Source organism: Drosophila bipectinata, chromosome XR (genome assembly GCF_030179905.1).
Source record: "Drosophila bipectinata strain 14024-0381.07 chromosome XR, DbipHiC1v2, whole genome shotgun sequence".
NCBI lineage: Eukaryota > Metazoa > Arthropoda > Insecta > Diptera > Drosophilidae > Drosophila > Drosophila bipectinata.
The window spans coordinates 24,061,969-24,082,323 of NC_091735.1; the positions used below are offsets into that span (position 1 = coordinate 24,061,969).

Consider the following 20,355-nt stretch of genomic DNA (forward strand, 5'->3'; position numbering starts at 1 on the left):
AATGAATTTTTTTTTTTTTAATTTTTTTTTCTTAAGTTGAATATAATTTGTTTCTTACGTTACGTTGGATATCTCTGCTCTTTTCTCATTTCTCGGTTCTCAGTTCTCAGTTCAGAGTTCTCAGCTCTGTCGCTACTATAATTTTTCTTATACTATTTTTTTTTCTGTTCATTTCGTTCATTTATTTGTATTTTTCGCTTTTGTGGATTTGTGTATTTGGCTTCTGTATTTTCGCCATCCACGCCGCGGGACGCGCTTCATTCTCGGTCAGCGTGCGGTCGCGGAAAATTCAAAAAATAAATTAAACAAAATATTAAATATAAATATAAAATATTTATACCAAAAATAAGAACATAACTTATTAAAGTACATAAAAATCATTTGTGATTATATTTTTCCAAAAAAAAAAAAAGAGAAAAGGAATACGAATTTTGTTTCTAAAGTGGGCCCTTGAGGGCCAAAATTGTTGAGAATACAACTCCTTTTTTTTCTATGTGCCTTAAGTTTTAAAAACTTAATTCTTGGGTGTTTAAGTTACAAAAAAAAAAAAATCCCTCAAAATGCTGAACAAAAACTCAGCAGGCTCGCAGTCGCTGCCGCGAGTCCATAGTTTCTTCAACATGATACCCTCGATTCTGCAGGACGATCTGGCTGTGACCATACTCGCCGATCGGGACAATATGTTCTCCATTAAGTCACAGCGCAGGTAGGATATAGATCAATTGATCTATATAATAAATATCTATATAGAATATTTTAGCAGATCAGGGCCATTTATGGCCAGCACTCAAAATAGTTCACTTGGCATTTATATCTATATATATTTCAATATATATATTTATAATAGGAATCGAAACATACATATATATATATATATATATATATATGTAGATATTTCTGCTTTTCTGCGCATATACATGTTTATGTTCCAATTTAATGAACCACAAAAAAATATGTATGTTTCTTCCTTCTGTCCTTCTCCTTTTGTCGTTAATAAAAATTTATGAATTATGATCTATGGATTTTGTCTAATTATCAAAATTAAATTTTAAATCAATCGATTTCAAAAGAAATGCTATTTATTTTCTGCTTGTGTGACACATCACCACAAATCGTATAAATCCCATTTCATTCGAATTAACCGCACAAGTGTTTTCGATTTATTAGAAATTTATTTTGAAATTTGTGAAGTGATTTGTGAAATTACGAGAATTGTGTGTGAAATGTGTCTATAAATAAATGGCCGATTCAGAAGACGAATATTAAGAAGAAAAATGTGATTTTTTTTTTATCACAAAAAATTTAATAGTTTTTCTTGATCGAAAATGATAGAGTTATAAAGTAAAGGTTAATTAACTTTGATTACTTAATAGAAACTAGTTTTTTCCTGTGGAAGCTCTTAATTTAATTAAAGTCTAGTCACACCTTCTCTTATATTATCTTATGTTTCTGTTTTTATCATTAAAATTATTATTTATTTTGTTGGTTTTTGGGTGAGTCATTGTGTTTTCAACTAAAAAGTCAACGTTTCTTTATTTTGTGGGCTCTAGGGGGCGTGAGTGAAAATGCGTCGCAATATTAATAACCCAAAAATAATTGGAGGACAAAAAAAGAAATGAACTTTCTAAGAATTGTCTGGCCCGGTAGTCTGTCATTTATTTTTACCAGCACCAGCCTTTTAACTCAAATTAAATGACAAATTAGTGGCAAGAAATAATTGAGCCTAGCTACCACACAAAAAATAAAAATAAGAGGAGGATACAAATTAATTAGTACAAAAGTAGAAAAAAAGCAAATGAAACAAATATTTGTTGTTGGGGTTGGAAAATTAACTAAAAAAAAAAGGTTTCAAAAGGGAAATGTTTGTATTTTCAAGGGGTTATTGCTCTAAAAAAAAACCAAGAGAAAAAAAATGAGGGAAAAAAGAAATGGTAATTTATCTTGCAATTGCAGCAGCGGGTTATATTGGTACGATTTTTGAAAGATATATGCGACGTGCCAAAAAGCAGGCAAACAAAACAGAAAATGTGTTAAGCAAACAGGGGGCCACAAGACAAGCGTTGAGAAAAATTTGGAAAAGCTGAAAATAAGAGGAAAAAAAGCTGAGGAAAAGCAACCTAAAAGCAACCGAATTCAACCTTAAACCACAAAAAGCATGAAAAGCCTGTAAATGAGCTGCGATTGATGTACTTTTTTTAAGGCTGTTTTTTTTTTCTTTTTTAATTTTTGTTTTTAATTGTTGTTGTGGTGGCAGCCGCAAAAGGAGGTCAATTTTACATGCCTCAAAAAATGGAAAGGATTTTCCACATTTTTCCCTTTTTAAATACGTTTTTTCACGTTTAATTTTCATCGTTTATTGTTTTTTTATTATTTAGTTCGATTGCTTCTCATTGTCAGACATTTTTTACAAGTGGATAATTAGTGATAGGATTATTGGTTGAAGTAGTCCTTAAACACTAAGAAAAATAAGACACAAAAATGGAATTTTAAAATATTTTACAATATATACATACATACTTAAAAAAAATATATTTTTATTTTTTTTTGTTAATTTTAAACAAGTTTTTTTTTTAAGAAATCATAAAAATCTATATTTGTTATATATGCATACAATAAATATAAGTTTCGAACCAAAACAAAAATGTTTTAATATTAAAGTTAAAATATAAATATAGACCTCCAATATAATACAACTTATATACAATTTTTTTAACACTTTTTGTGAAAAATATAAAGCTAAAGTTTTCTCAATAATTTATTTCCTAATTAAATATTTTATTTGTTGTTATATATAAACATACAATAATAAAAATATATCATATTTTTTAATACTTCCTCTCTTCAATAAACCCAAAAAGTTTTATTTTCTTTTAATTAAAATTCTTTGGCGCCATTCCGTATCTTTTTTTGTTGAATTTTTTTTTTAATTTGTAGTCGTCAAGCAATTTCTGTGACGTCACTAATGCGCACCGTGTACACGCCCTCGCATTTGTGTTGATTATATATCTGCCTCTCTATATACATCTATTTAGATGTGTTTTTTGTTTGTGTTTTATTATTATTAATTTATGCCATTTTTTGTTTGTCAACTTTTTTTTTTTTTTTGCGTACGGTTTCGTTTCGGCTTGTCTATTTCGATTTTCGCTTTTTCTCTGTTAATTTTTTTTCGGGTTCTTTTTGTTTTATTTTTGGCAGAACGTTCAAAATTCCGAGCCAAGTGGCTCGTGGGAGCCGCTAAGGAGCCCTCACCCGCTCTTCCCCCTCCAGTAGAATTTTCCTCGAATGTCCTACCAATTTTCTGTAGAATTTTTAAAGGCCTTTCAAAAACAAAAAAAAAAAAAAAAAAAAAAAAAAACTTGGCCGTCGTTATGGCGTCCTTTTTTCTTACGTGGAATGCCCTTTTTTTCATTTTTTGTTTAAGTATTCTTGGAAACTCTGTTTTCCCAGTTGTCACTTAAATTCTACTCAAAATGTTTTAGAAAACCATTAAAGTTTCACAACACACAAAAAAAAATTTAAAATTTTTTACAAAAATGTTTATAAATTTATTTTAAAAATTCTATTTACAAAAAAAAAGGATTTCAAAATTTTAGTTTTGAACTCGTTTTGGTTTTTAATTTTTCGCACATTTTTGGCAAAAGCATCAAAGTGTTTTCGGTATTAGAACGATGTCAGAAAGGTTATGGTTAATTAAGTTTTTGGGTTTCTTGTTTATAAATTGTACATAAGCCTTAAAAAGTAATTAAAAATTAATTTAAAAAATATATATTAAGACTTTGCATGTTTTTAAATTATCATTTGCATTTATGGTTAGAAAATACTTGTGTTTGGTGATCAAGTTCAAGATAAGCTTCTCAACTCCTTACTTCTCTAGTTAGATTTTAAGATAGAGATTATAAATAAATTAAAGCTTATTTTTTAAAATTTTTTTTTACAGCCATGGCGAGGATCTCATTGTGACGCCTTTCGCCCAAATTTTAGCCAGCTTACGTTCAGTGCGCAACAATTTATTAAGTCTGACAAATGTTCCAGCATCAAACAAGTAAGTGTGTGGTGACCTTGACAAAGTCCATCACCCAACCAACCAACCACCCACCCACCTACCCACACCCTACCCCTCTCTGGCCCTGCCCTACGCCCCTAGAGATATTCAATTGAAAAAAAAATGATGTACTTGACCTCAAAAATAATAAAAGTGATATCTCAGTCAGTGTTTTAACTAAGAAACCCCCCCTCGTAACCCCACTTTAACCCCTAAGTGTTGCTGCTTGCTCTTTGCTCGCCTTAACCTCCCTGGCTCTTTCTGCCCCCCATATCTCTATCTCTGTCTCTATTTTCGTGCTCTTGGTGTGTGTTTTTGTCGCGTCTCTCACACTTTAATTAATCAAAAAAAATACCAACAAAAAAAATAATAATAATAAAAACAAGCGACAAACAAAATCATTTTCATCATCTCTCTAACAATAATACGAGTATTTTGAGGGTCTATGTCGAAAAAAATATAAAAATAGAAATAAAAGAATAGAACCCTTACCCTTACATAAAGGTTAAAGGTGCAAACTCATGGTACATTTCCCCACTTGACCCCCAATATTTCCAATGAAATGACGCAAAAAAAAACGTGCCAAAAATAACGCAAAAAAATACAAACACGAGTGCCAAAAAAAAAAAACAAACAAAAGCACAGGTCAATGATTTTTTTTTTTTTTTTTTTAGGGAAGACGGAATAATAATACTTTGTAACTAAAAATAAAACAAATATATTCAATTGTTTGTTTGAAAATATGTGATTAATCCTTAGTTTTAGATTTTCTTTGAAAAAAAAAAGAAAAAATTTGCATGTTAAATTAAAATACCAAAAAGTCCCTGAGAAAGCTTTGATTGTATTAACCCTTAACCCTCTGGCAGGCCCTTTGAAATGATGACCCTCCCTTAAGAAATACATTTTCTGTAAATAGTTAGGCCACTGTCTCCCCAATATCCCTCATTATAACAATAATAATTTACGACAAAAAAAAAATTATATATTTTATCTGTCTATTCTCTCTTTTCTGCTCTCTCCCCCCGCTCTGTTTCTGTCTTCTTCTAACACTCTGTATCCGTCTCGCTCTGTTAACTAATTTTTAAATATGTGTGTGTCTTGTGTTTGCAATGCAACTATAAAACTAAAAAAAAAAAATAATTGATCTTTTGAAAAAAATCACCAAAATCTAAATGTTGTGTCTTTTTTTTTTAATATTTCACCAAACCATGCTACGTCACCGAACAAACAAATAAAAAAAAAATGTATAAAAAACCACACCACACTCCATTTTTATAAAATCCTTCTCCTAACCCTGAAAAATAATAATAAATATATTTTTATTTATTTAAATTTGTTTTTATTTTATGCACTAATCATTTTCCATTTCCCATTTTTTTATTTGCTTCTTCCATGATGTTCCCCCTTAAATGTTTGTTTATTTTGTTTGATCGTTTGTTTGTTTGTTCCTATTAACTATCCCCTTCGCCCGCTGCCTTCTTCCACCCGCCACTCCCACCTCCTCTCTCTTATTCTCCACACCCCCCTCTCCCTCTATGTGTGTGTGCGTGTGTGTGTTTGGGAATATCGTGTATTAATCAAAAAAGATCCAGGCGGCCCACGCAATCCTCGACGGCTGCCCGCACGGCAAACCCACCTGGAGTACCCCTGTCCCAGGGGGAGGAGGCCTACACCCGGCTGGCGACCGACACCATTGAGGAACTGGACTGGTGCCTCGACCAGCTGGAGACGATCCAGACCCATCGCAGTGTCTCCGACATGGCCTCTCTTAAGGTGAGTTTATAATCAGGGTTTGAATATTAAAAAAATATCCTAGGATCCCTTGAAAATGGCGTTTTCCCCTATAGGGCCCACAGTGATGGGTATATCTTCCCCAATTCTTATCCGACTCTCAAGCGGAGTACCTTAAATGATTTCTAGATCAATTCTCTACCATTCTGCATCAAACTCCTGAGACAAAATATTTTTTAGATTTGTTGTCCATTTTTCGTGAGGGATCCCTTGAAAATGGGTTTTTTCCCTATAGGGCCCCCAGTGATGGCTTTATCTTCCCCAATTCTCATCCGATTCTCAAGCGGAGTACCTTAAACGATTTCTAGATGGATTCTCCACCATTCTGCATCAAAATCCTGAGACAAAATATTTTTTCGATTTTTTGTCCATTTTTCGTGAGGGATCCCTTGAAAATGGCGTTTTCCCCTATAGGGCCCACAGTGATGGGTATATCTTCCCCAATTCTCATCCGATTCTTAAGCGGAGTACCTTAAATGATTTCTTGATCGATTCTCCACCATTCTGCATCAAAATCCTGAGACAAAATATTTTTTAAATTTTTTGTCCACTTTTCGTGAGGGATCCCTTGAAAATGGGTTTTTTCCCTATAGGGCCCCCAGTGATGGCTTTATCTTCCCCAATTCTCATCCGATTCTCAAGCGGAGTACCTTAAACGATTTCTAGATGGATTCTCCCCCATTCTGCATCAAAATCCTGAGACAAAATATTTTTTAAATTTTTTGTCCATTTTTCGTGAGGGATCCCTTGAAAATGGGGTTTTTCCCAATAGGGCCCACAGTGATGGCTATAACTTCCCCAATTCTCATCCGATGCTCATGCGGAGTACCTTAAATGATTTTTAGATCGATTCTCCACCATTCTGCATCAAAATCCTGAGACAAAATATTTTTTAAATTTTTTGTCCACTTTTCGTGAGGGATCCCTTGAAAATGGCGTTTTCCCCTATAGGGCCCACAGTGATGGGTATATCTTCCCCAATTCTCATCCGATTCTTAAGCGGAGTACCTTAAATGATTTCTTGATCGATTCTCCACCATTCTGCATCAAAATCCTGAGACAAAATATTTTTTAGATTTGTTGTCCATTTTTCGTGAGGGATCCCTTGAAAATGGGTTTTTTCCCTATAGGGCCCCCAGTGATGGCTTTATCTTCCCCAATTCTCATCCGATTCTCAAGCGGAGTACCTTAAACGATTTCTAGATGGATTCTCCACCATTCTGCATCAAAATCCTGAGACAAAATATTTTTTAAATTTTTTGTCCATTTTTCGTGAGGGATCCCTTGAAAATGGGGTTTTTCCCAATAGGGCCCACAGTGATGGCTATAACTTCCCCAATTCTCATCCGATGCTCATGCGGAGTACCTTAAATGATTTTTAGATCGATTCTCCACCATTCTGCATCAAAATCCTGAGACAAAATATTTTTTAAATTTTTTGTCCACTTTTCGTGAGGGATCCCTTGAAAATGGCGTTTTCCCCTATAGGGCCCACAGTGATGGGTATATCTTCCCCAATTCTCATCCGATTCTTAAGCGGAGTACCTTAAATGATTTCTTGATCGATTCTCCACCATTCTGCATCAAAATCCTGAGACAAAATATTTTTTAGATTTGTTGTCCATTTTTCGTGAGGGATCCCTTGAAAATGGCGTTTTCCCCTATAGGCCCCACAGTGATGGCTATATCTTCCCCAATTCTCATCCGATTCTTAAGCGGAGTACCTTAAATGATTTCTAGATCGATTCTCCACCATTCTGCATCAAAATCCTGAGACAAAATATTTTTTAGATTTGTTGTCCATTTTTCGTGAGGGATCCCTTGAAAATGGGTTTTTTCCCTATAGGGCCCCCAGTGATGGCTTTATCTTCCCCAATTCTCATCCGATTCTCAAGCGGAGTACCTTAAACGATTTCTAGATGGATTCTCCACCATTCTGCATCAAAATCCTGAGACAAAATATTTTTTAAATTTTTTGTCCATTTTTCGTGAGGGATCCCTTGAAAATGGGGTTTTTCCCTATAGGGCCCACAGTGATGGCTATAACTTCCCCAATTCTCATCCGATGCTCAAGCGGAGTACCTTAAATGATTTTTAGATCGATTCTCCACCATTCTGCATCAAAATCCTGAGACAAAATATTTTTTAAATTTTTTGTCCACTTTTCGTGAGGGATCCCTTGAAAATGGCGTTTTCCCCTATAGGGCCCACAGTGATGGGTATATCTTCCCCAATTCTCATCCGATTCTTAAGCGGAGTACCTTAAATGATTTCTTGATCGATTCTCCACCATTCTGCATCAAAATCCTGAGACAAAATATTTTTTAGATTTGTTGTCCATTTTTCGTGAGGGATCCCTTGAAAATGGCGTTTTCCCCTATAGGCCCCACAGTGATGGCTATATCTTCCCCAATTCTCATCCGATGCTCAAGCGGAGTACCTTAAATGATTTCTTGATCGATTCTCCACCATTCTGCATCAAAATCCTGAGACAAAATATTTTTTAGATTTGTTGTCCATTTTTCGTGAGGGATCCCTTGAAAATGGCGTTTTCCCCTATAGGCCCCACAGCGACGGCCATAACTTCCCCAATTCTCATCCGATTCTCAAGCGGAGTACCTTAAACGATTTCTAGATCGATTCTCCACCATTCTGCATCAAAATCCTGAGACAAAATATTTTTCAGATTTTCTGTCCATTTTTTCTGATAGGATACCTTGAAAATGGGGTTTTCCCCTATAGGGCCCACAGTGATGGCTATAACTTCCCCAATTCTTCAATTCAATTTAAGCGGAGTACCTTAAACGATTTGTGGATCGATTTGTGAATCCTAAGACAAAATATTTTCCATTTTTAATCAACTATTTATTTTTCTCCTTTCAGTTCAAACGGATGCTCAACAAGGAGCTTTCACACTTCAGCGAGTCCAGCAGATCGGGAAATCAGATTTCCGAATATATATGTTCCACATTTTTGGGTGAGTTGAAAAATATATACATACAAATATTTAAAAAAGAAATCAATAGGCCATCTAATTGTTAAGCTTTACTCTTATTCAGAAAACCAATACCAGTTTAAATCACAATCTCTTTATCGATTCATCTAATGATGGCAATTTTATTTTCCATTTCGATTGCGGGAAGAACAAAAAAAACTAAATGAAAAACTAGATGAAGATGGAAAACTTTTTGCAAAACAATTGCACAACAATCCAAAAGCCCCGACACTCGAATCATTTCTGCTTCACCTCGGATGCTGGGATTTTGCAATCTGGGTGAATTTATTTCACCCTCATTTTGCCAATGCCAGTCAGTGTGTTCTCCATTCCGCCTCATCATCAATGGCAGAAACTATGACTATCAATGGGTTAAGCCTTCTCTACGTTTCATCCTCCTCCTCTCTATACATTTTTTTAACCCTCGAAAGTTATTCAAGAAGTTTTGTGGCTTCAACTTTCGCTGACTGACTGGCTGGCTGGCTGGCTGACTAGCGAGCTGCAATTTGTTTCCAGGCATTGCCATTCTGCCATTTGTTCTTGTATTTGTTGTACTTTTTGTAGCTGGCTCACCAAAGTATGCAATAAAATCGCATTAACCACAATGGCGGTGGAAAATCGAAGAGGAGGAGGGCCAACGAAGGTTAAAGGAAAGTTCAAGTAGCTGAAGCCACCAACCCAAAACCCAAACCCAAGCCCAGACCAAACCATCCATCCGTCTCCATATCCAATGCCAACAAATTAGGGCAAAAAGCGCTAGCAAAAGTTATGCAAATCAAGGAGAGGAATCAGCAAAAAAAATGTATAGATATTTATTTTTTAGAAATCAAGTCGAAAAAGTAATACTCTAACAATATTTTTAAAATAATGCTTATTGTATTTTAAATTAAATGGGGTTTACAACTATCTCTTTCTCTTAAATCTTCTTTATTCTTCCCCATTTTAGTGAATTTTCTTTCCTTTTTTTCGACGAATTGAAAGTGCAAAATTAAATTATGCAGAGCAGCATAAAAACAGATGAAGTGGAAATTTCATTGTTTAACCTGCGAACCAAGCCCCCGGGCGAAGACCTCTATCCGCCCACTTTTGCGCATTTCTTCCTTTTCCTTCCCCCACAACTCACCCCTTCTTCTTCTTTTCAATTGCCATCACCCACACGCCCCTGTCCATTAGCATTTTCAGTCAAAAACCCAACCACCCATTCCAGCCCAGCCCAGCCCAGTCCTCTTAACGCTTTTGTGTCCAAAGCCAAAGCCACTTTTGTGTCACTTTTCTGTGGGAATGGGTGACTGTTTTTTTTTTATTCAAACAGAGTTGTTTGTTTTTCTACTTTGTAGCTGACCGATAATTCCGATGTATTGATTGAATCCAATCGCTGTTATCGTAATTATCGAAATGGAAAAACAGGAAAACTAGAAAAAAGAAAAACAAGGGTTGCCTTGGCCATATTTTTGAACGAAAGTGGTATTATTATTACTATTAATACTTTATGAAACTATAGAATATTAAATATTATTACTGTTTATTTTTTTTCTTTGCTAAATTTATATTTTATCGATAGTTATTCGATAACTTAAAAATTTCTCAATGCAATTCTACTCTTTTTTTTTCATCTCTATTGAAAAGTGGGCTTCTAAACTGGTGGGCGTGGTAGGGCAAACAAAGGTGCCGCACCTAAGGCCAAAGCCTCCAAAAGAGTTGTAAAAGCAAAAAAAAAAATTGACTAAAAAAAAAAAAGGAAAATTCCGGGGATAAAAGTAGAGAAAAGTAGGGAGACATTGGAAAAGGCTGAAACTGCCGACGGGCGGGTATAGGGCATATTTGCACATTTGTTCATATTTCTGCTTCACTGAGCACATAGAGCAGCGGGCGGGGGGTGAATAGGGGGGGTTTTTTGGCTAAAACCAAAGGCGTAGGCCGAAAGTAAAACAAAGGGGCTTATAGTTTTTTTTTTTTGCTGCGCCATGTTTTGTGCGTGATGTTTCTTTTTTAATAATATTTTTAGGATAAAATGTCGTTTTTTTATTAAAATATATTTTTAAGCTTCTTGTAATTTTTAATTTAATTTTTTTCATAAAAGGGGCTTTAGTTTCCTTAAATTTCTAGGAAATTATTGGTTATTCTTTACAAAATTTAACCCACTTTAAGTTTCATTTATAATTGTGTTATTATTTAATTATAAATATTATTCTTTTTTTTTTATTATAAATATTTTAAATGGTAAATTAAATTATTTTAAAAAGGCTATCACCTTCCCCTAGCTGTGGAAATACGACCTCCCTGGGTAACCTCCACTGGTCACCTTTTTCCCTTGAATTTTCAGGCCTAACCCAACTAGCTTGCTGTTGCTGTAGTTTATCAAGCATAAAATCGCATTTGGGGTATATCCCTCGCACAAACTCAGACACACACACACACACGGGTGCCTAATGTCCATTTGTAACACTTCATTTGAAACAGAAGCCTCGACCTCCAAAGTCACAAAAAAATGAAGAAAAAAATAAAATAATGGTTGGGGGAGAGACAACAAAAAAAAAAAAACAAGATTTCAGCCAATGTCCTCTGCATTTGGAGAAGCAAAAAAAAGAATCTGAATCTCAGCCCGTAGCCAGAGAAATTGGCGGAGAAAGTAGAAAGGTGGGGATGGGAGGCTTGCCAACATATGCAAAACAAGATGCTGCCGCACACATCAGGTGAATACATTTCCTTTCCCAATATATTCTCCATTTTTTATGCTTGGAATTTTTTTTTGTTTTCTTGCTAACAAAGTGTGAGAAAAGTCTTGGAAAAGAAAAGTGTGGAAAATGCTGAAACAATTTCAGAGAAAATTTATGCGTTGTCGAGCTGATAGAGTTGGCAGAAGGAAACTTGCCAAAAGAAGGAGCCTTAAAAAGGGCACAAATCTTTAAGGTTAAAAAAAAATCCTTTAAAGATGTGATTTAGATTATAATTTGATGAGAATTCCCTTTTGAAATGACAAATCGAGCAATTAGTAAACCAATTCTCATCACAAAGCACAACTCAAATGCTCCTCAAAACATAAATATTACTTGAATTTTAAATGCATTTCATATATGCACTTATTATGGATGGGCTGTTGGAAACTCGCATGTTATTTATGTTTCATGTGTTAGTTTTATAGTTTTAGTTTTGTACCGGGCAACCAGAAAATTCAACGCAATTTGGAATTTGAAATGAATATTAATTTATGCACAGGCAATTTGAATTTGCTCTCGTGTTCCCATTTTTTGAAAAACAAAAACAAACGGCAGCAAACCAAACAATTGCCATGGGTGGGTGGGGTGGATCGGTCTGGAGGCTGGGTAGCCAAAAAGTAGGCAATGGAATTTTTGAATGGAAATGGATGGAGGCAAAAACTGCAAAAGTTTTGCTTGTTTGCCGCTTGCCATTGCCGTGAACGCTTGAATATTTATATGGCTGTTTAAGCACCAAAATAAGAAGGCAGGCAGGCAGGTTCTCCTGCCGAGCACCGAGTTGTGAGTTGAAGGACTTTGGTGTCGCTGGTCTATATCTACATTTAAATTTAAATTTGCATCCTTGCTGGCTTTGTCGTTTTCCGCTTTTTTGAATTTTATACTCAAATTCTATAGTTTTTTTTCTGTCTTTTGTGGTCTGTTGTCAGTCGGTCTGAAGTAGAAATATTCGTAAATCCAAGATGAGCACTAGAACAAAATTAAGAGATTTGAAATCTTTAAATTTGGTGCCTAAAAGTATGCAAAAATACATTAAGACAATGGTTTTATTTTAAAGAAATGCCTAAAAGTGGGCAATGAAGTAAACAAAATTATGTAGCATCTCAGCATCTCAAAAACAAATTGAATTAAGATACTTATTAAATTATTTGTAATTTTAAACTAAAAATATATTTATTTCGAATATTTTTTTTTTAGACAAACAACAAGAATTCGACCTGCCATCACTGCGTGTCGATGAAAATCCGGAACATGCCGCCGCCACCGCTGCCGGTGGCACTGGCGGACAGCATCCCGCCGGAGGGTCAGCCGCCAATCGCAGTCGCTCCCCACGCGGGCCGCCCATGTCGCAGATCAGCGGCGTGAAGCGACCCCTCTCGCACACCAACAGCTTCACCGGCGAACGTCTGCCCACTTTCGGTGTGGAGACGCCCAAAGAGAACGAGCTGGGCACCCTGCTCGGCGAGCTCGATACGTGGGGCATTCAGATATTTAGCATCGGCGAGTTCAGTGTCAACCGGCCGCTCACCTGTGTGGCATACACCATTTTTCAGGCAAGTTATCATTAATAATAAATAGCTTCTTTAATATTAATAAATTTCTTTTAAAAAATTACAGAGTAGAGAATTACTGACCAGTCTTATGATACCACCGAAAACTTTTCTTAACTTTATGACTACTCTGGAGGACCACTACGTCAAAGACAATCCGTTTCACAATTCGCTTCATGCCGCCGACGTGACACAGAGCACCAATGTGCTACTAAATACACCGGCACTGGAGGGCGTTTTCACACCGCTCGAGGTGGGCGGGGCACTGTTCGCCGCTTGTATACACGATGTTGATCATCCCGGTTTAACCAATCAATTTTTGGTTAATTCAAGTATGCTTTAAATATTTAAAATATCATAAAATAAAAATAATTAATTGAAAAAAATTTAATTTAAAATTAGGTTCCGAACTAGCATTAATGTACAATGACGAATCTGTTTTGGAAAATCATCATTTAGCTGTTGCCTTTAAATTATTGCAAAATCAAGGATGTGATATATTCTGTAATATGCAAAAGTATGTTATTTTTCATTATATGATTGGGAATATATACATATATATATAACTAATAATTATTATTTAATTTAAGGAAACAACGCCAAACTTTGAGGAAAATGGTTATTGATATTGTGCTGTCCACGGACATGTCCAAACACATGAGTCTGCTGGCCGACCTGAAGACAATGGTGGAAACCAAAAAGGTGGCCGGATCTGGAGTCCTGCTGCTGGACAACTACACCGATCGCATACAGGTAAGTGAGAGATATATCTAGGAATTATAAAGGCCTTTCATTCTTAACTATCTCTTCTAGGTGCTTGAAAATCTGGTGCATTGCGCCGATCTGAGTAATCCCACCAAGCCGTTGCCGCTCTACAAACGTTGGGTGGCCCTCCTAATGGAGGAGTTCTTCCTGCAGGGCGACAAGGAACGCGAATCGGGCATGGACATTAGCCCGATGTGTGACCGACATAATGCCACCATCGAGAAGTCGCAGGTGGGCTTCATTGACTATATCGTCCACCCATTGTGGGAGACCTGGGCCGATCTTGTCCATCCGGATGCCCAGGATATACTCGACACGCTTGAAGAGAACAGAGACTACTACCAGAGCATGATACCCCCATCGCCGCCGCCATCGGGTGTTGATGAGAATCCCCAAGAGGATAGGATACGCTTTCAGGTAATAAATTATTTAATTTTTTTGATTAAAAAAATATATAAATATTTATTTTTGTATATAATTCGTATAGGTAACCCTGGAGGAGTCCGACCAGGAGAACCTCGCCGAGCTGGAGGAGGGCGATGAGAGTGTCGCCGATGCTGCATCGAGCACTACCACCGGCACCACAGCCACCTCGGCGCTGGGGGGCGGCGCTGCTGGCGGCAATAAGACGGGTGGCAGCCAAAACCAGCACCAGCACGGTGGAATGTGACGGAGAGTCGTGGGAATTTATCGCAAATTACAGGAAAAGGCACACAACTTTTTCCTATTACGTTAGTGACTACTATTAACACACCACATCGCATCACAGTCCACCCACCCATACATCACAACAACAAACAAACACAAAAAAAGAAGAAAAAAAACCAAAACCAAAAAAAAAACTAAAAAAAAAACAAGGAAAAACTCTTCGAAAAAAATGACAAAAAAAAAACCAAAACCAAAAACTAAGAAAATATTAAAAACAAAACAAAAATGTTTAAAAAGCATACAAACTCCAAACAGCAATAGCGAAAGTACCGTTTAACTTACAAAGCATAGAAAAAAGCATAAAAAACGCAAACAAGCAAACAAAAAAAAAAATGGGGAATTTAGAAATCTACTTAATGGAAAATATGAGATTGATGTTGAATACACTTAAACAAAAAAAGCAAAGCAAAAAGCAAACAGCAGAATACAGATAGAGAAGAAGAAGCAGATGCTAAGGTAATTCTTTCAAATATTCTTACAATTTGATGAAAAAAGAAAAAAAAAGTCTAAAAACTAGAAAGAATACTAAGGAATCCCCCCATAATCTAGAAAAAAATGACGATTTTTGTTGCAACTTTGTAGGAAAATGATTTTATTTTATTCTTTTTTTTTTGTTTTAAAAGAGAAATCTTCAGTTAACTTTGCACAAAATAAGAAATAAAATAAATTTTAAAATATTGACAAAAAAAAAACTGAAAGGAAGTGTAGAAGAAAAAGGAAAACAATACAACATATTTTTTGTTAGACTAAGAGAAGAGTTTTTAAGTTTTAATATTCTGCTAACTTGATATGTTTTGATTTAAAATTTTATTACTCGTTATTGAACACATCACATATTGAATTTTTTATGATTTAGACAAAGTTTAAGAAAAACTGTTGTATAATTTAAGAAACCCAGTGAATTAAAAACAACAAGTAAATCAAGTTGAAAAGTTGAGAAAACCAAACCAAAATGGAAATCAGAACACCCGCCCTAACCCCCATTAGCAGTCTACAGCCAGACTGTAGTTGTATAGTACTAAAAGTATATAAAAAAAACATTTTTTTTTTAATATTATTTGTAAATAATTTAAATGTTGGACTCGAATTTAAATCAAGCAGCTATAAAAATTAGCTGCAGCTAAACAAGAAACTAAAACAAAGCCAAAAAAACAGGAGAATAAGAGAGAAATTAGAGAAAATTAAGAAACGGAAGGAAGGAAGGAGGTAATTTTGTAAAATTAAATGAAAAAATGAAAAGTTTCCATTTCAAGTTCGATTTCGATTTGAATTGCAATTTGATTTGCTTCCAATGAAAAAGTTAAAAAATAAATAAAAAGAAGAAATTTAAGAAAAGGATAAAATTAATAAAAAAACGCTGTCTTCGCAAATATTTTTCGCTATACATATTACTTATATCATTATTTACCTAGTGACTAAGCTGAACAAAAACTAAAAACTAAAACTAAAAGCAAAACATGCAAAAGCAAATACAAAAGCAAAAAAACGAAATGAGACAAGATACAAGACACAGACAAGAAAGAGATAGAGCATATATATATATATCAAATATATGAAGAATTTAGTGAAAAACTTTTTACTTGCAACAACAAACAACACACAATTTACAAAAACAAACAAAAAGACTCTTCAAAAAATAAAAACAAACAAAAGCACAAGCAATTTTTAGTTTTCCAAAGCAAAAAAACCAAAACCAAAAACCAAAAAAAAACTAAAAGTGAAAGGCAAACACACACAAATAAGTTTAAAACAAAACGAAAAAGTCATTGGCTATATAATACAAATTATTTATACCTTAACTAAAAAAAACCGATCCGATACATAACTATATGTATTTGTTATATATGTATAGGGATGTATGGGAAAATATATATATGTATATGCATATGAAAAGTCAAGATCCTGACGCTGGTGCGTGGATCAACAAAATATATATTTCAAAAGTGGCAGGCCAAATTCTAAAAGCGCATAAATATATATACATATATGCCTATATCTATTTTTTATTATTATTATGTTTTAATTGTTATTAATTTATTGTGCCCTAATTATGTTTATTCACCGTTTTTTTCACACACACCCCCCACCCCACACACAGAACTTAGTGCTATATATATATTTCATTTTTGTGTTTTGAGCGGGCAGGATCCGCGCCTAAAATAGTTATCTATTATTATCTATTATCTATTATGTTTTTTTTTTTTAATTAAAACTATAACTATTACATAAAAATGTGAGTGAAGAAGATGTATTGAAATGAAAAGAGAAATATGGAACCTTGATGGTCTAAAAATATCATTAAACACTAAAGGCACTGCATGTCCTCGAAGGCATCGCAGAAAAGTTATATTTGTTGAAGACGAAAAAAAAAGTTGAAGTTTAAAAACAAATAAGAAAGAAGGAAAAACTAAGAATTAATATAAAAAAAAACAAGATACTTTATAGCAATTTAAGCAGCATTGTAAATGTGCGCTTCAGATTTACATTTTTTTTTTGTCAAAAAACTTAATCAACCTTCAGCAAAAATACAAGAGATATATATACATACAAAAACATATATATATTAATAAATAAATAATTAATTATACCAATAGTTGCGACAACAACAAAAAAAACGACGGCAAGTCCATGGCAAACTTAAATAAAAAATAAACAAAAACAAAGCTACTTTAACAAATTGAGTGAAATAAATGAAAACAAAAAAAAAAACCAAAAAATAAATGACTTTTTTTCTGCTCTTAAATACAAAAAGTAAAAGTAAAAAGTAAATATTGTATTTGTAACAAGAATTTCCCTTGTGAGTGATGTGTTTTTAGAACCATAGAACCGGAATGAAGCACACTGAAAGAAAAAAATGGAAAGTAAACGAGTTTATAGAGAGAGTTTCCGATATACAGATAACTGGTACATGTCTATAGCTATATACGATTATGTAACTTACCAGAGTATTAACCGCAAAACCAAAACATATATACATTTATATGCATACTCGTACTCGTACATATAATATATATATATATAGAGGATATATCTAGAGGTACACACAAACACATAAAAATATACATTTGATGTATAATCGAGTTGAAACTTAACCTAACCTGTTGTACGTGTATTCTCTCAGTGTGTGTATATGTAATTTGATGAATTTAAAGTCAAGTAGAATCCGCATTCATCCAAAGATCATTTTCGAAACAAAAAGATCATAAGAACAAGCAATTTATAGTTAAATCGAAAAGTATCTAAATGTAATTGTTAGACAAAAAAAAAACCATAAAATATGCCAAGCAAATAAAAAGGATTCAGAACAAGGCATCTCTCTAAAACCATCTCTCTCTCTCTATATACTATCCCTGTCTCTATCTTACAATCTATCTATCTCTATCTATCACCATTAGCTAAACTCAATTTTGACTGAAATTGGCAGAAAAAAAGAGGAAAAATATTTAGTAGTTGTATCTGAGAGGCACCTAGGATTTTCTGAAAAGTCTGTCTGATTTTTTTCCAGTCCCTTCCCCCGAAAGTGTGCCGCAAATTATATCAGTGTATATATCTATTTAATAAATAAAACTAAAAAATATATATATTTAAAGGCATATGCACACAGAAAAACACCTAGAGTTATGTAGCGTCTATGTATTAGCTCCGGTCATGTGTCATCAAGGATAATACCCACTTAACTAGAGAGATATATATACATACATATACAAAAATTGAAAAAAGAAACTAAATTTATATAGGTAACGAGGGGGGAGAGCATCAGCATTTGTAGCACAGGTTGGCCAAATTTTTTGGGGAATTACGAGTTCTACATGAGAAACCAAAAATGAAAACTGTTTGTTGTGCTGTTTAGCCGTAAATCCAAAAACTTTTTTTTGAGATAACCTAAATAATAATATACATGAAAAAAAATAAAATATATATATATATTATACATACATAAATGTATCTAACTATATATATATATATTGAAAAAAAAAGCAGGAAACCGAATACACTTTGAGAGAAGAATGAAAGTATAACTAAAAAAAAAACGATTGAAAGGCAAAGTTTTGTACTATAAAAGGAAATGAAAAACACCAAAGACAAAAAAGAATAAAAAAATACAAAACATATACAAAGGATATACTATAAAATACTAAAAAAAAAACAAATAAACAAAAAATACGCGCTGGCGACGGTTGTTAAAAACAAAAGAAAAAGGATATGCCAATTGAGATGCCGAAGGATTACTGGATAATGGAGATACAATTCTACCAATTTCGGCATTTCAATCGTGTTGGTGGAGAATCGGAGATATTATATATACATATATAAATCACGTAACGCTGGCGTTACTGGGCAAAAAAGAAAATAAACAAAAAACAAAAACAGTTAGGCATTTTTTTTTTTGTTTTTTGGAAATTTATACAATTACATTTACAACAAAAAGGCTCACAAAAAAAAAACAAACAAACATCAGACACACTTACACTTACACCCACAAAACACACACAGGGAAAGCAATTTGCCAGGGCAATTGGAGCTTACGAATATTGTATATTCAAAATTCGTAATCCCCCACAAAAAAACCAAAAACAATGCCAGTTGAAAATGGATCGGTTAACGAGTATCTAAAAATCGGGAAATTACTTACCACTGAACTAGATCAGGCGTACTATATAAAGTACATACTACTGATATATATATATATATATATTAATATATATATATGTGACATAAATATATAATCCGTGATTAAAAAACGGATCGGAGCTGGCTTATGTTAATTGTTATTAATATTATTGTTTTGTTTTATTTACTTTCGTTTCGTTTCGCCTCTCTCAGAATACCATATACATAAATATGTATATTCTATGTATATATATATGTAGTTATGTATGTGAAAAGCGTAATCATTTATGAAATTAATAATAAAAAAATGAAAAAAACTGAAAAATCTACCCTGAAAGCAAAAAAAGAAAAAAAGTCAAATACATCAATAAATTGCATGCCGTAAGAAATATAAATAAAAATCCAAGAAAAAAAGTCACTCAGTTTGGCATTAAAAAAAAAAACAGTAAAGAAAATATATGATATGAAAATGATAAAGATCGGTATGAAGAAGAAGTAATGAAAAACTGAATAAAGATATGTGAATGAAAAAAGCAAGAGGAAATTAAATGAAAGCGAAAAATTAATGAATCTAAATAAATGAAAAGATAATATTAAAAAATATTTGAATGGGTTTTATTTAATATGTATCTTGGGTTGATTTTTGGTAAGATTATTTATTTATTATCGATGCTACTACTTTTCATAAAATTCAAATATTTGTTACAAAGTGATATATATTTTTGAAGTATGCATGAATTTCCAAGAATTGTTACTACTATTATATATATTCATATTTATTTTTTTATTTTTATTTATATTTATTTCTGCATTTTTCCGTCTTTTTTTCACATTTCTTATAGGTTTTTGTTAAAATTTCATTTTTTAAACTGCTGCTGTCATTTTCCTACATTTTTTCTACATATAATCTATAGAGCGCCCTCTATTGTTTGTTGGCTGTAGTATACATTTCATCATTAGGCTGCAAGGGCAGCCTATACGTATGCAGTAAGAGGGTAAGTGTATATTAAATGATGGTTGAAATAAAAAATCAATACAACATACATTTAATTTTTAAATAAACCTTATTCTAAAAACATTTATTATATAAAGTTATTTATAAATTATTTAAAAAAAACAATATGAGCTCAAGAGTAAGTCATAATATGAATTTTTTGTGTCTTTTAGTATAGAATTAGA

General features: G+C 33.4%; 1 protein-coding gene across 14 annotated transcripts in view; it reads left to right on the plus strand.

The window, feature by feature from the left end:
* The window catches only part of dnc (phosphodiesterase dunce), a 201,733-nt gene extending 181,954 nt beyond the window's left edge, over positions 1 to 19,779 (plus strand). For 9 of the 14 annotated variants that reach the window (XM_043213195.2, XM_043213197.2, XM_070283064.1 and 6 more), the window contains 9 exons: positions 3,938 to 4,042; positions 5,629 to 5,815; positions 8,717 to 8,810; positions 12,740 to 13,095; positions 13,160 to 13,424; positions 13,495 to 13,609; positions 13,683 to 13,845; positions 13,906 to 14,274; positions 14,345 to 19,779. In XM_043213195.2, coding sequence (XP_043069130.1) covers positions 3,938 to 4,042; positions 5,629 to 5,815; positions 8,717 to 8,810; positions 12,740 to 13,095; positions 13,160 to 13,424; positions 13,495 to 13,609; positions 13,683 to 13,845; positions 13,906 to 14,274; positions 14,345 to 14,527 — 1,837 coding nt within the window. In that variant the 3' untranslated portion in view covers positions 14,528 to 19,779. Of the gene's footprint in view, positions 1 to 417; positions 707 to 3,937; positions 4,043 to 5,628; positions 5,816 to 8,716; positions 8,811 to 12,739; positions 13,096 to 13,159; positions 13,425 to 13,494; positions 13,610 to 13,682; positions 13,846 to 13,905; positions 14,275 to 14,344 lie in introns of those variants that run through there. The other 5 variants (XM_043213196.2, XM_070283063.1, XM_070283066.1 and 2 more) reach the window with 3 other exon arrangements.
* Positions 19,780 to 20,355: the final 576 nt, after the last annotated feature.